This window comes from Prosopis cineraria, unplaced genomic scaffold (assembly GCF_029017545.1).
Source record: "Prosopis cineraria cultivar Desert tree isolate PC_DT_omini unplaced genomic scaffold, ASM2901754v1 PC6, whole genome shotgun sequence".
Taxonomy (NCBI): domain Eukaryota; kingdom Viridiplantae; phylum Streptophyta; class Magnoliopsida; order Fabales; family Fabaceae; genus Prosopis; species Prosopis cineraria.
In genome coordinates this window covers 23,199,056-23,212,929 of record NW_026555337.1, presented here as the reverse complement: position 1 = coordinate 23,212,929, position 13,874 = coordinate 23,199,056, and the positions used below count along the sequence as shown (strand labels likewise).

At 30.5% G+C, this 13,874-nt stretch overlaps 1 protein-coding gene across 1 annotated transcript; it reads left to right on the top strand.

Moving 5' to 3' along the window:
• Positions 1-12,604: 12,604 nt before the first annotated feature.
• Positions 12,605-13,345, top strand: LOC129314009 (probable leucine-rich repeat receptor-like protein kinase At5g63930). The gene is made up of 2 exons (XM_054957389.1): positions 12,605-13,097; positions 13,311-13,345. The coding sequence occupies exons 1-2, from the start codon at positions 12,605-12,607 to the stop codon at positions 13,343-13,345; spliced, it is 528 nt and encodes a 175-aa protein (XP_054813364.1).
• The last annotated feature ends 529 nt before the right edge of the window (positions 13,346-13,874 follow it).

Below are 13,874 nucleotides of genomic sequence, written 5' to 3'. Positions count from 1 at the left end.
TGTAAATGCGGGTAAAGTTTCCTGTACGCTTCATCATTACATTCATATAATGTTATATTAACCTAGCTAATTCCAATCACCTTTTCGGTGACATCATAGCTAAGCTTATTTATTGGTTTGTTGAATCAAAGGCTCTCATAATAACCAAAAGACAAAATGAAATGGTATGTGTTTCATCAGCTGGATTTGGTCGAAATGTAGTTCTAATCAAAATAACATAAGACGATTATTATTATTATTATTTAATATTTTCACGCACAATTTTACAAGTCAATTTTTTATTAATAATTAATTTCTGTGCAGGAAAAAATTTACTCATACACTATATCCACTTTATGGGACTGGAAAATTTGTCCATACAAACTTTAGGAATCGTTTCTAAAAGTATAAACTATAAAGATCAAGAAAAATATGTTAGATTTCCTCAGTGATAAATGTGTATTTTTCCCTAACATTGAAGATCTCTAAATAATGCCAAGAATAGCTTCACATAATAGTCAAGGGTTTCAAGGTGGCAAATCATATCTTGATGAGTTTCATGGAGTCCCTTAGGGTGTGAGTGGCACAATGTGCGTGCGTGTGTGTGTGCCTGCGTGCATGCGGGTGAGCAATTGGCATGGGATGTAAGTCATATCATACATCCCGTAAGTTCAAAATTGAGAAATTTTTTTCATTTCTAAAACGTTTCTAGATTTATATTGAAATTTTGATACTCTTGGTAATATTCATTATAACATAGGCTTTAATATTTTTGCAGAAATTTTGACAAAACCTCTCCTATAAATGGGACCTCTCAAAATTTCTACAATACAATGTTTCAAACAAAGTATCACATCAATCAGGAGCTAAACCCCTTCCATCTAGTGGACAAAATATATAGCAAAATAAAGGACCTAGTATAGACTATGTGGAGCGTCTCGGATAAATTTACAAAATAAAATTTCACAATTCAAACTTTACATCAAAAGAAAGCTTCATCCTTAACTCCTCCAATTTCGGTTAGTAATAGACCCCTCAATGTTTTGCAGGAGGTTCAATGTCTGCTATATATTTGAGATCAAAATTATTTTTTTGTAAATAACGTTCCAATAATAAAGTCATGAGAATACAAATGAATATGTTCAAATAATTATAAATGAATAAAAAGAGCCACTAAATTCAAGAATTTAAATATACTGATAAACTTCACAAATATTGAACCATTAAATTCTAAATAAAAAATAATTTATTACCTAGCTATAAGAAATAAAATAAATTAAATAATTAAATAGGGATAGAGATATTTAATAATTAAAAAATGATAATAACTCAAAAAACATTTTGGGTAAAATTTTCAAGGCAAATTGATGGTTCAGTGGTAAATATCCTTATTATTAAATTTGAGGTCAATTATTTTTTTTACACCGAAAAAAAGAGAGAGAAAAAAAATCCAAAAACCCACTGCCTCTACTCCTCTGATTTTAGTGTGTCTATAGCATCCTTTGTCTTTTGATCACCTCCTCCGTTCTCGTTGGCTGTTGGTGAGTGTCACACACCCCAAAATAGAGGGTAATCGACATAAAATGTGAATTGTATCACACATCCCTTAAGCCTAAAATCAAGTGAATTTTTCCTTTTCAAAAACATAATTAGATTTGTATTGAAATTATGACATCTTTAATAATAAATATTTTAATGAAAGTTTTACTATTTTTATAGAAATTTTGACAGAACCTCCTTTATAAATAAGATCTCCCAAAATCTCTATAACAGAAAATATTATAATATGCATTCAACAGATGGGAATTATGTTCTCTAGTCACAAATAGTCAACATAATAAAATAAAAAAAAATCAGGAACCTAGCTATAGTTAACGTGGAGCACCTAAACATAAATCTCAAAATAAAACACATAATTAAATATTTTCATCAAGAGAGAAGGGGTTTACAAAAATAATTATTTATCCAGCACGGTTGTATGCCCTTAATGATCGGCAAGAGATCCAGCATTAGCTAATGAATTTGAGATCAAAATATTTTCTAGTGAATAGCAGCCCCAAAAATAGAAATTAAAAGAGCAAAACAATAAACTTTCCATTATATAAAATAATTACAAAAAAATAATTTAGTATAATTCACAAAATCTAGAGATATCAATTATAATAATAAAACGTGAATGAATTAAAATCACTTTATTTGATATGCTAAAAGAGAACAATTTATTCATGTGTAAATAAAGGTAACGAACTTACTAATTGCATACATTGAAAATTCAAATATACTAGTTGAAAATAATCAATATAACATAATCATGAACTTGAAAATTAAGAAATTCCATATAGCTTCACAAATACTAAACCATTAAATTCACAATGACAAAATAGTCTTAACACTTTGCTCTTAGAAAATAAAATGAATTTAGTAAATAAATAAAACTAATATCCTTTATTTATAAAATCATTGAAATGTGTATTCACAAATCAATCAAAAGCTAATAATTTAAGAACTTTGCAGAACAAGTAACAAACATGAGCACATAGTCCATAAGGGTAAAATAACCAAACGCGACTTATGCCACAAAAACAAACGTGGACACACAGTTTATGAGGGTAAGTAACCAAACACAGCTTGAGTTATGAAAACAAATATAGACACATAGTCCACGAGGGTAATGCTAACCAAATGCGGTTCAAAGCCACGAAATCAAATGTAGGTACGAGACCTATGAATAACAAATGTCAGTGTGATGCTCACGAAAATTCAAACTAGCTAATCGTTATCCAAGATGCCAAGGGCTAACGGAACTGCCATTAGTAATAATGTTCTACTTAAATTCTCTTAAAAATCACTTTTCAAACATGCGAGAAAATAGTCATTTTTGAAATACAATTTTATTTCTCAATACCAAACTCGCATGAATTATCTTATGCTTTAAATCAATACTTGTTGTAATAAAATTTCATAAATAATATCCATTCTTGCATTTGTCGAGTAGCCCAAAATTTTCAAAAATTTGATAATAAAAAAACATTGCCTTCATCAACCTTAAAAGTATATCTTTTCAAGAAAAATACTAACATAAATCATAATTTAATTATCCGTTAACACTGTTCTATAATCTCTAAAAAAAATAGATAATTTAATTAACAAGATTACTAACATATATCATAATTGTTAATAAGAACAATATACATAAAAATATAATAATTTCAATGAAAGACTTGTATTAATAAATTAATTGGGATGCTATTTACTTACCTGCTAAATTCCAAATCCAATGATTTCCTTCCTCAATTCTTATTAAGGGACTCATCTTCCGCACACCCTTTAAGAATATGTATAAATGAAACCTCAATTTGCTTCCTATACTAACATAAACTTTATTACACTACCAACACAATCCCAACCAATTGGAAGTATTCAAAATTTCAAAAACCAAAATTCATATCTCAATGGTTTCCCAAACATCATCGCTTACCACCAATTTATCTCATATCATACCAATCATAACTACTATTTAAATGAGATATGGTTTTCTTATACCTTTATGTCGAACACCTTGTGTGCAAAATTCCCAAACACCCATAGGTAAATTTTGTCATGCTTCTTTTACCCATTTCTCTAACACCTGAAATGTATTCTCAAGATCAAATGATAAACACCACTATAATTATGAATTTATAATTTACACAACATAAGACTTCTAAAAATTTAACTAACCACACTATAACTCAAGAATCAAACTCTTTGCAATGCTCAAGTTAAAACTCGCCTAAATAAAGTTTGAATCAGTCATGTCTCTCATCCTAATAAATAGAATTTCAGAAGAAATCCAAATCAAGCAAAACTCTTCAAACAAACATTTTGTCAAACACCTTATAAGCACCGATCTCAAATTTCATGCCTAAGCCCTTCTCTTCCAATTTCTTCCTACCAAATCCTCAAAATCAATCAATCAAACAAAATTACTTCAGCTTAAAATTCAGACCCATATATACCATTGTGAAACTTTAAGATACATATCTAAATTCAACTTTAAATTTTCATTTTTTTTTTACATAGCACGGCAGTAGCAAAACCAGAAGAGAAAAATTGAAATTTCATCTCCATCACTTCACCCACTTACACGCACAGAATTTCTCTAAGGAAAGGAGAAGAGATCAAAGCTTCACACCTCATATAAACCAACACGCAAGAACAGGGGGAGGAAGAGAAAGTTGCATACTCATCCTTACAGTCACACCATCAGTGCATAAGAAAGAGTTTTGTCAGCTGGAACAGAGAAGAAAATAAAACAAAAACCACGAGTTGCTGGATTAGTGCCAAACATAACAATGACAAACATGCCGACAAAGGTTGTAATCGGAAAGGTCGAAGGAGAAGGTGCAGCAGAATGATCGAATAGTGACTGTATCAGAGTTGCTTCTCTCTCTCTCTCTCTCACGGGTCTCTAGAAAAATCAAAGAAGAGGAAGATAAGATATTAGATTTGAGAGAAGGGAAGATTCGTAATTTCATAGAGCAAAAAGGAAAAAATAATTATCCTTTTGGCTTCCAGAAGATTCAAACTTGGGATCTATTAAGAGAATACTTGCATAGCCACCACTACACCAGCTTCCCTTCTTAATATATTTGTCACAATAATTAATATATTTACAATCAATACACATTATTACATATTTAATTTTTACTTAAAATTTTTGGGTTATTACAACGAGGGTGTTCAGTTCGCCAAGAGTTTATTGCTGCAAAGAAGTTGTTCAAAGTCAGTCTACTTACTCCTTGTTTAGGCTTCACTATCAATCCCTTCTCGCTCTGCATTTATGAACTCCTTGAAGCTTGTGAGACTGTTTCCTTCTTCCTCCATCCTCCTGATCTTCGACCATAAAGGATGCACCTGAATCTTCTTTCTTCTTCTTCTTCTTCTGGTTGTGCACTACCATGGGGGTGCTGTCGTGAGTTTTCTTCTTCATCTTCCCTATTTCCATCTCACCTTCTTTGCATGCATCGCTCATCATTTATCTCCCTCTTCCTCCTTGTTCATGTGGCCAGCATTCTTTTCATCTTCATCCGTGCTACAGTGTAAGTGATTCAATATCTTCTTCCCTCTTTAGTGCTGTCCACTTCATCTTCCTCCACTATTATGTGGCTAGAAATTTTCCCCTCTTTTGCCGTAAATATACATAGGTTAAGGAACTTCAACTTCTTCTCTTCATTTCTTTACTACGTTGGCGGTGAGTCAAGCTACATATCTCTTCTCCTATTTTATGCGTGCATTTTTGTGATTTAGCTAAAAGTGGGTTTTTGATTTTTCCTCTTTAAATTTGCAACTATTATGTTGTTATAAGGGAGTAAATGAGGACAATCAAATCAAAGCTTGAGTTTAAGAACATGATTTTCGGTAGGTAATTTTGCCCATGCTAGTTATCGAAAGGAGGAAGAATTAAGTTTACTTTTGTTTATTGTCCACTTGATTTTCTATTAAGGAATTGGAATTGGATATGCTAATTGAGTTCAATATTGATGTTGTAATTTGTGGGAGATGAGGTTGAAGGGGAAGAGGCTTCATATTAGTTTGAGAAATTGATGCATTAGTATGAGAATTGATGCATGATAGGTGTTTGATAAAACATTTGTTAGAAGAAATTTTACTTAATCTTGTCTATTTTTGAAATCTCATCAATTCCAGTGAGTAGCTTGTTTAGTTAGGTGTTATTTCTCTATGAACTTAAATTGGAGATTGAAAATGAAATTTTATATAAGATTAGCAGGAAACTATATTAATTATTGGAAGTAGATAATTATTGAAAAATTATTTGATAAGAGATTGTCAATGTTACAAAGCTTCACTGTAGAGTTTGGAAATGAGGTATATTAGGTGTTTTGTCAAAGATGAAGAGGAGATGATATTTTAATGGAGTACTTAGCTATGATTATTCAAAAACTTTTATGTGTTAAGAATCTATTCTAAAGTTTTAAACCCGTTATGGCTTATTATTGGTGGTAATAATGTTGGAGGGCAACTACTAAATTGGTTGAAAGTCTTTTAAAACCTTACTATATTTTATAGGATATTTGGAAGGGCCTGGAGAAATTTGCTAGGAGTGATAAGAGGTGAATTTTGAATCTTAGGAATACTTCATGAAAGTAAATAGCTTCCCAACTGATTTATAAATAAAAATATTTTCATTAAAGTTCTATATTTTCATATGGATTATTTTAAAAATAATTGTGTTGATTAATGGATACTTGGTTAATTAAATTACTTCATTTTTAAGTTATGAGATAGTGATGAAGAACATTTACATCGTGATATATGAATGTTTTACTCCTTATGATATGTGCTCTCAAGATTGATAAAAATTATTTTTATTTTCTTTGGCAATGTTTGATTATTCAATAAATGTAATATGAACATTAACTATGAAATTTTATTTTGTCGAGTTTTGAAACTTAAAATTATTCATGTGAGTTTGATTTTGAGAATGAAAATTATGTTTTCACAGTGGTGATTTTCTAGCATATTTGAAAATAACTTTAGAGGGGACTTTATACAGAACACTATCACTAATGACAGTTTTATTAGCCCTCAACGCCTTAGTTAATGACTAGCTAGTTTCTTTCGTGAGATTTATTCTCATATTTGTGATTCGTGGGTCTCATGCCTGCATTTGATTTCATGGCTTTGAGCTGCATTTGGTTAGTATTACCCTCGTGGATTGTGTATCACATTTGTTTTGTAGTTCAGGTTACATTTGGTTATTTATCCTCATAGACTATGTGTCCATATTTGTTTTCCTGGCAAAAGCCATATTTAGTTATTTATCCTTATAGACTGAATATCCACATTTGTAAATTGCTCTGATAAATCCCCCAAAAATATGTGAATTTTTAATAAATTGGTGATTTCATATTTAATGTTTTTTAATTTAGTAAATATTTTTATGTTATTTATTTAATTAATCATTTTTAACTTGTCAAGATCAAAATTTAAAGCTCCTTTGTCATTATAGATTTAAATGAACTTGTTTTTGTTGTTGTATAGAACTTTTATTCCAATTTACAAATTTGTTTACATTGAATTACTTCCTCATTTAATTTATATAACTATTGTATTTAATTCATTTTGATTCTACAAATGTTATGGTTAGGACATTATTCACTAAAAATTATTTTGATCTCAGATAGTATAACTGATGCTATATGTCATGTCATCACTGAGGGACTTTTTGCTTATATGAGTGGAGATCTATTGTGTAAATATTTCCTATTGATGTAAATATGAAATTTATGTATCATGTCATGAAAAATATGATTAGGTGCTCCACATAGACTATAGTTAGAGTCCATATTTTGTTAAATATTCTGTCTACTGGTTGGATGAAGCTGAGCTCCTGATTAAAATGATCTTTTTTGTAAAGCATTGTGTTGTAGATTTTTTGGGAAAACCTATTTACAAGGAAGGTTATGTTGAAATTTTTCACAACAATATTGAAGATTTCATTAATATGAAAATGATTATGCTTGCTATAAACTAAAATAAGTGTAATTATATTTTAGTAATGGAAAGATTTCACGATTTAAGGCTTAAGGAATGTATGATGTGGTTCCTATTCCATGCCGATTACCCTCAATTTTCAGGGTGTAACATTTATATTCCACAAATCTAATAAAATTAATTTTATGAGGACTTTACAAAACAGGTAATGAATATGGACACAAAGTCCATGGGGTAAACCACCAAATGCAATCAAAACTATAAAACAAATGTAGACATATAGTCTACAATGGTAACTAACCAGACGTGGTTGAAACCATGAAATAGATGCAAGTACAAGACCCATAAATAACAAATGTGAAAAAAAAGCTTATGAAAAAAAAATCAAACTAACTAGTCATTAACTATAGTGCATTATAAGCTAATGAAACTGCCGTTAGCAACTTAAGTTCTGCATGTAGTCCTCTTTGAAATATCAATATTTAAACATGCATGGATGTTTTATAACCACATTTCATAAATTTTATTATAGATTCCATGCATGACTTATTAGATAAAATTCATTTAAACTCATATAAATTATTAATCGATCCAACATAACACAATGGAGCAAACCAATATAAAATAATTTATTTTATTAAAATCCAAATAAAGGAACATCCAATGAGAAATATAATTTACCAACAATATATATTATAATAAATTGGAAATAATAATTTCTTTAAAATAAATTTATATTGGTAATTTAATTTGGCATCATCCACTTACCTATAAAATTTCCAAGTGTGTAAAATACTTCCAAAATGGTCTCCTAGTGACAATGTTTTGTCCTTAAATTCCTCTATACAGCAACGGTATTAAGGAGAGGGAGACTAGACACAACCCAAACCATAACAAGAATAGAAGAAGGAAAAGAAGATCATGAGCTGTACAGGGGAGAGAGAATCTGATATGTACATGCTGCCAAACTGTTGGAGGAGGAAGATTCTGATGCTTCCATGTTCACCAACGGTGGAGCGCCAAGGATGAAGGTGAATGGAGAGGAAAGCTTGAACCCTTGCAAGCTCCCATGAATAGAGGAATGGAGATCTCGTTGGTTTTTAAGCATAAAAGAAAGAAGTTGTAATTTTAGCAGAACAAGAATGGTATAGGTGCACTGTGGCAATAGTGACAAGCATGAATGGTGGAGAGATCATAGATTAGAGCACAGTGGGTGAAGTTTTTGGACAGTTCTCTTACTGTTTGAACTTATGCATGAAAATGTGAAAATATGAGGAAGAAGGAAGAGAAAAATCCAACCAAGTTAAGGACAAATGGATAATTTCACATAAAGATTGAAAAGTGAGAAAGAAAAAAAGTCGTCACGCCCCTAAAATAAAGTGACCAGCACGGGAATGAATCGTATCACGCATCCCTTAAACATCAAATTGAGAAATTTTTTGTTTAATTTCTAAAACATAATTAGATTTATATTGAAATTATGACATTCTTAATAGTATTTCTTATAATGAAAGTTTCAATATTTTTGTAAAAATTTTGTCAAAACCTCCCCTATAGATAGGATCTCTCTAAATCTCCACAACAAAAATATTATTATATGCATTCAATAGTCTAAAACTACTTTCCCCAATAGTAGATAGTCAACAAAAAAATAAAATTAGAATCCTGTTTATAATTAACGTGGAGCACCTAAAACATAAACTCAAAATAAAACACACCATTTAATTTTTACATCAAAAGAAAAGGTGTTCCCAAAAGATAAATATTCACCGAGCATAGTTGTGAGCCCCTTAATGATCAGCAAGAGGTCCAGCATTAGCTAATGAGTTTGAGACCAAAATATTTTTCAGTGAATAGCATCCCTAAAAATAGAATTTAAAAATGTAAAATAATAAATTCAAACAATTATGTAAAATAATTAAAAAGATGATAATTTAATATAATAAATTGAATAAATCTGTAAATTTTAGTCATAACCATAAAACGAAAGTAAACTGAAATTGCTTTATTCTATCATCCTTGAAGAAAATAAATTATCCATATGTAAATCAATGTAGTACATTTACTAATTGAAGCCCATTGAAATTTCAAATACACAAATAAATTAAAAAATTTAAAATTTTGAGGAATTAATAGAATAAATAACAAAGGTGGACACACAGTCCACGAGGGTAAAATAACCAAATATGGCTTATGCCATGAAAAAAATTGTGGACACACATTTCAGAAGGGTAACTAACTAAATGTGGTCGGAGCCACGAAACAAACATGGATAGATAATCTAAAGGGTAACTAACCAAATGTAGTTGAAGCCATGAAATAGATGTAGGTGTAAGACTCATGAATAACAGATGTAAGAACATAGCTCACAAAAATCAAACTAGCTAGTCATCAACCATAGCGTGCTATGCGCTAACGGATCTGTCGTTAGCAGCAGTGTTCTACTTATAGTCCTATTATAATCATGTCACAAAGATGTGAGAAAAAATAATCATTACTAAAATAAAATTTTTACTTTCAATGCCAAACTCGCATGGATTATTGTAAGTATCAATTTAATGCTTGTCAAAATAAAATTTCATAAATAATGGTCATTATTGTATTTATTGAACAATCAAAATTTTCCAAAGCTAATCAAAATAACTTCATAAATTTTGAAGATAAGAATCTAAAAAAAAAAAAATTTACATGTACCTGCCACATCACATTTATTTCATTGCAATAATCTTATATTTCACATGATAAAATAATTTAATCAATAATATAACCAAATTGTCATAATAATAAAAAATGACCTTCATAAAGACAATGATGAATTCTTTTGGTAAAAACTATTATTAGTAAAATAATTGAGATGCCATTCACTTACCTGTAGAGTCTTCAAATGCATAACTTACTTCCAACTAATCTTCTAATGATGATGTTTGGCCTTTAAATTCCCATTACCCAAGTAACACTACTGTTATACATTTATAAACTTTATTATTCAAGATTTCAATCCAAAATTCCAAAGAGATATCACAAATAAACCTCAACCTCTTTTCTCAAACATTGTATCAACATTTTGCAAGCATGAATTATTTAACTAATAAGCCTAGGTTCTTTTATCCAAATCTTATTCCAATCATTTTGCATAAATATATTTTTTTTCAACAAACATTTAAATTAATCAGACTTCTTCTTCAACATAAATGAACTTTAATACTAAATGAAAATCATCTCCCAACTTCATATTACTCACAGTAGATAAAAGGAAGAGAGAGAAAAAAGTCCATCATCTTAAACCAACAATTTCTCAACAACCATATATCTCCATAGAATATTTTCATAGTGAAATTCCTTTGCCACCTTCAACTTAAACTCAGCTGAATAGCATTTGAATCAATCATTCTTCTCAATATAATTAATAAAATTTCAACAAGAAATGTATAATCAAACAAAACTCTCCTAATGGGCATTTTATCAAACACCTTGCATACATGAATTTTCAAGTTTTAATACTCAATTCTTCTCTTCAAATCTCATCCCAAATTTCTTCCAGTAATTCTACAACACCAATATTCCAATAAATCCATCTCATCCACACGGTCACATAGCCATAGAAATAGAGAAAAGTGATCAATCAATATATATATATATATAACAATTTGTTCTCATCCACGCACATATATTCAGCAAAGAGAGACACACTTGGCAAATTTAATCATTTATTTAAACACTCACGCATAGAATCATCAAGAAGGATAGCTTAAGGCTTCTCACCTTAATCCTCAATATTCACAGAGACAGGGAAAGAGAGGGGACCTATAGCAGAACAGGGAAGAAATTCTAGCATGACACATGAAGCAAATTATGATTTGTATTTTATTAACTTTTGGAGTAGAAACTACAAGAAGAAAGGGTGGCTTAGTAATATCTATTGTGAGTGTTTAAATATTTAGGAATTTCAGTAGAATTATAAATTTTGATATGAATTTCTAAACGTATGATTACTAACCTATGGAACCAATATTCAAAGAGAAATTGGCTGCTCCATGGAAACAATGTTGGCGATCATCCTCAACATGTGGGTTCGACACTTCTCACTGCCAATGGATGTTTTTTTCTTCTTCTTCATCTCAATGAAATTACCAAAATAGCCTAAAAATAAAATAAATAAATAAATCTGAAGGTCAAAAGAACACAGATATATATATAAAGCTACTTCTCTCCTTCTCCTTTTCACTTCTATCAGATTTCTCTAGAATCAGTGACAGAGCCCAATCTTCGTTCAACCTTCTTCCATCTCCTCTTCATTCTTCTGTCGCTGGCAACCATGGACATGCTGTTTGCCACTGTGGTGGTTCCATGAGGTCACGATTTTATCCTTCATTCTCTGCCTTGCATTGTCCTATTCATTCTCTGATTTATCTTCTCCATTTCTGTTTGCGTCACTGGCGTTATGCTGGGAGTTAGGTTGCCGGAACTAGGTCTCTCTCTCATGATCTTCTTCTTGGATCAGTGCCGCAATCTTCTTCTCCCTTAGTTCTGCGTCGCTGCTGATCCAATGTGGTGCTCGGTTCGAATCTTTCCCTCCCTCGTCACTTTGTGTGTGTATTTTTATGTGGCTGGGACTGTAATTTTCCCTCATTATTTGTTCTCCTCCTGTGTATACCTGAGTTAGGAGGGGTTTTAAATCAAATGAAGATAGTTTGGTCTGATTTTTTCTTTCTTGAATTTAAGTTAATTCTTATTGCAGAATTTGATTGGCAAAATATGATAAATCCAAAAGTTAAATGGGATGATGTTTAAAAAGAAGAGTTTAGAATTAGAAGCTGTCAAGGAATTAGGAGTTACATTGAAAAACTTTTGTGTGTGAGAATGATTGAAGGTTATTTGGATTGTAACTTGAGAATTACAGAAATTAGTTCGTAAGTTATAATTGAAAAACTTTGGATTGAAAAACTTTCATTTCCCCTTTCTCATGTTTTCCCTACTTTGTCTCAATGTTTGTTTCACTTTATACCACGCCAATGTTACTATGAATTATGAATTGGCACTACTTGCTTTCAAGTTTTCTATCAAGGACCCTCACAGTCAATTGGCTAATTGGTCCAACTCTTCTTCCATTTGAAACTGGGTTGGGGTTATGTGTGATGCTCAACATGAGGGAGTAACAGCCTTGAATCTTGGGGAGATGGGTCTCAAGGGAACTTTGCCCTCAAAAATTGGGAATTTGTCTTTTTTGGTTGAACTTGACCTTCATAGTAATAACCTTTATGGTGACTTGCCGAAAGGGTTGATCCAATTACAGAAGCTACAAATTCTCAACTTGAGCTACAATGAATTTAATGGAGAAATTCCAACTTGGATTGGAAGCTTATTTATGCTTCAACACTTCTATCTTCGTAATAATAGTTTTGGAGGTGTTATTCCTAAAAGCATATCCAATTTGTCAAAGTTAGAGATTTTGAACTGGGATGATAACTTTATTGAAGGATTCATTCCATTTGAAATTGGAAAACTTCAATGTTTGAAGTTTTTACGGATTGCGATAAACAAGCTTTCAGGAATAATACCTCCAATTATTTCTAACTTATCTTCACTTGAGTTTTTGTCTTTGTCTTTCAACTCCTTAACAGGTATGTCTTGCTAATTAATGTGTTGTTAGCATTTCTTCCATTTTACGATGATATAAATTTATTTTCTATTTGGAAATGATTTAGCTTAATTTTAACATATATTTCTGCATGCCTTAAGATAATATGCCTTATTATCAAGCTTAATTGATCTTCTTGGACGTAAATTTTTCATTTATGTTGGTCAGAATAAATTTCATAAAATCGGCTTTGCAGATGTATCCTTCCCCATTCAAGTTAACTTCACCTGAGCAAATTAATACATTTGAAAATTCTTTAATTGTTATTTTTAATTATATATTATTGATGATAATAAAATGTTCTTATTTGAGAAAGATAAATTGTCAAACGTTCTTTGAAATCCTCTTTTAACTGCTAGAAAATTTTTTTTTTACATTATATATTTTACATAATTCCTTCTCTAGTTATTTTATAAATTATTAATCATGTAACATAATATGTTTTTTTTTTGTAACATTAAAAGCTTGCGTCAGAAATTTGCATGTTGTTAGGACATGTCTCAAGCATTCTTTATCAAGATTCATCGATTTCCTTTTTTAATTTTTTCCCCTATTGGGTTCGAGAGCTTTATCATTTTTTTTTCTCTTGCTTTCTTTTCAATACAAGTTCAAGAGTTATAACTTGTTTAGAATAATTTCAAAAGAAGCCATTCAGAAACCGCAGGAAAATCACAACAAAACAGTGCACTTTTTTTTTTTTATCTAATCACTCATGCACCATGATAAATGAGTGCAATTTCAAAATTTGTATATTTTTGCT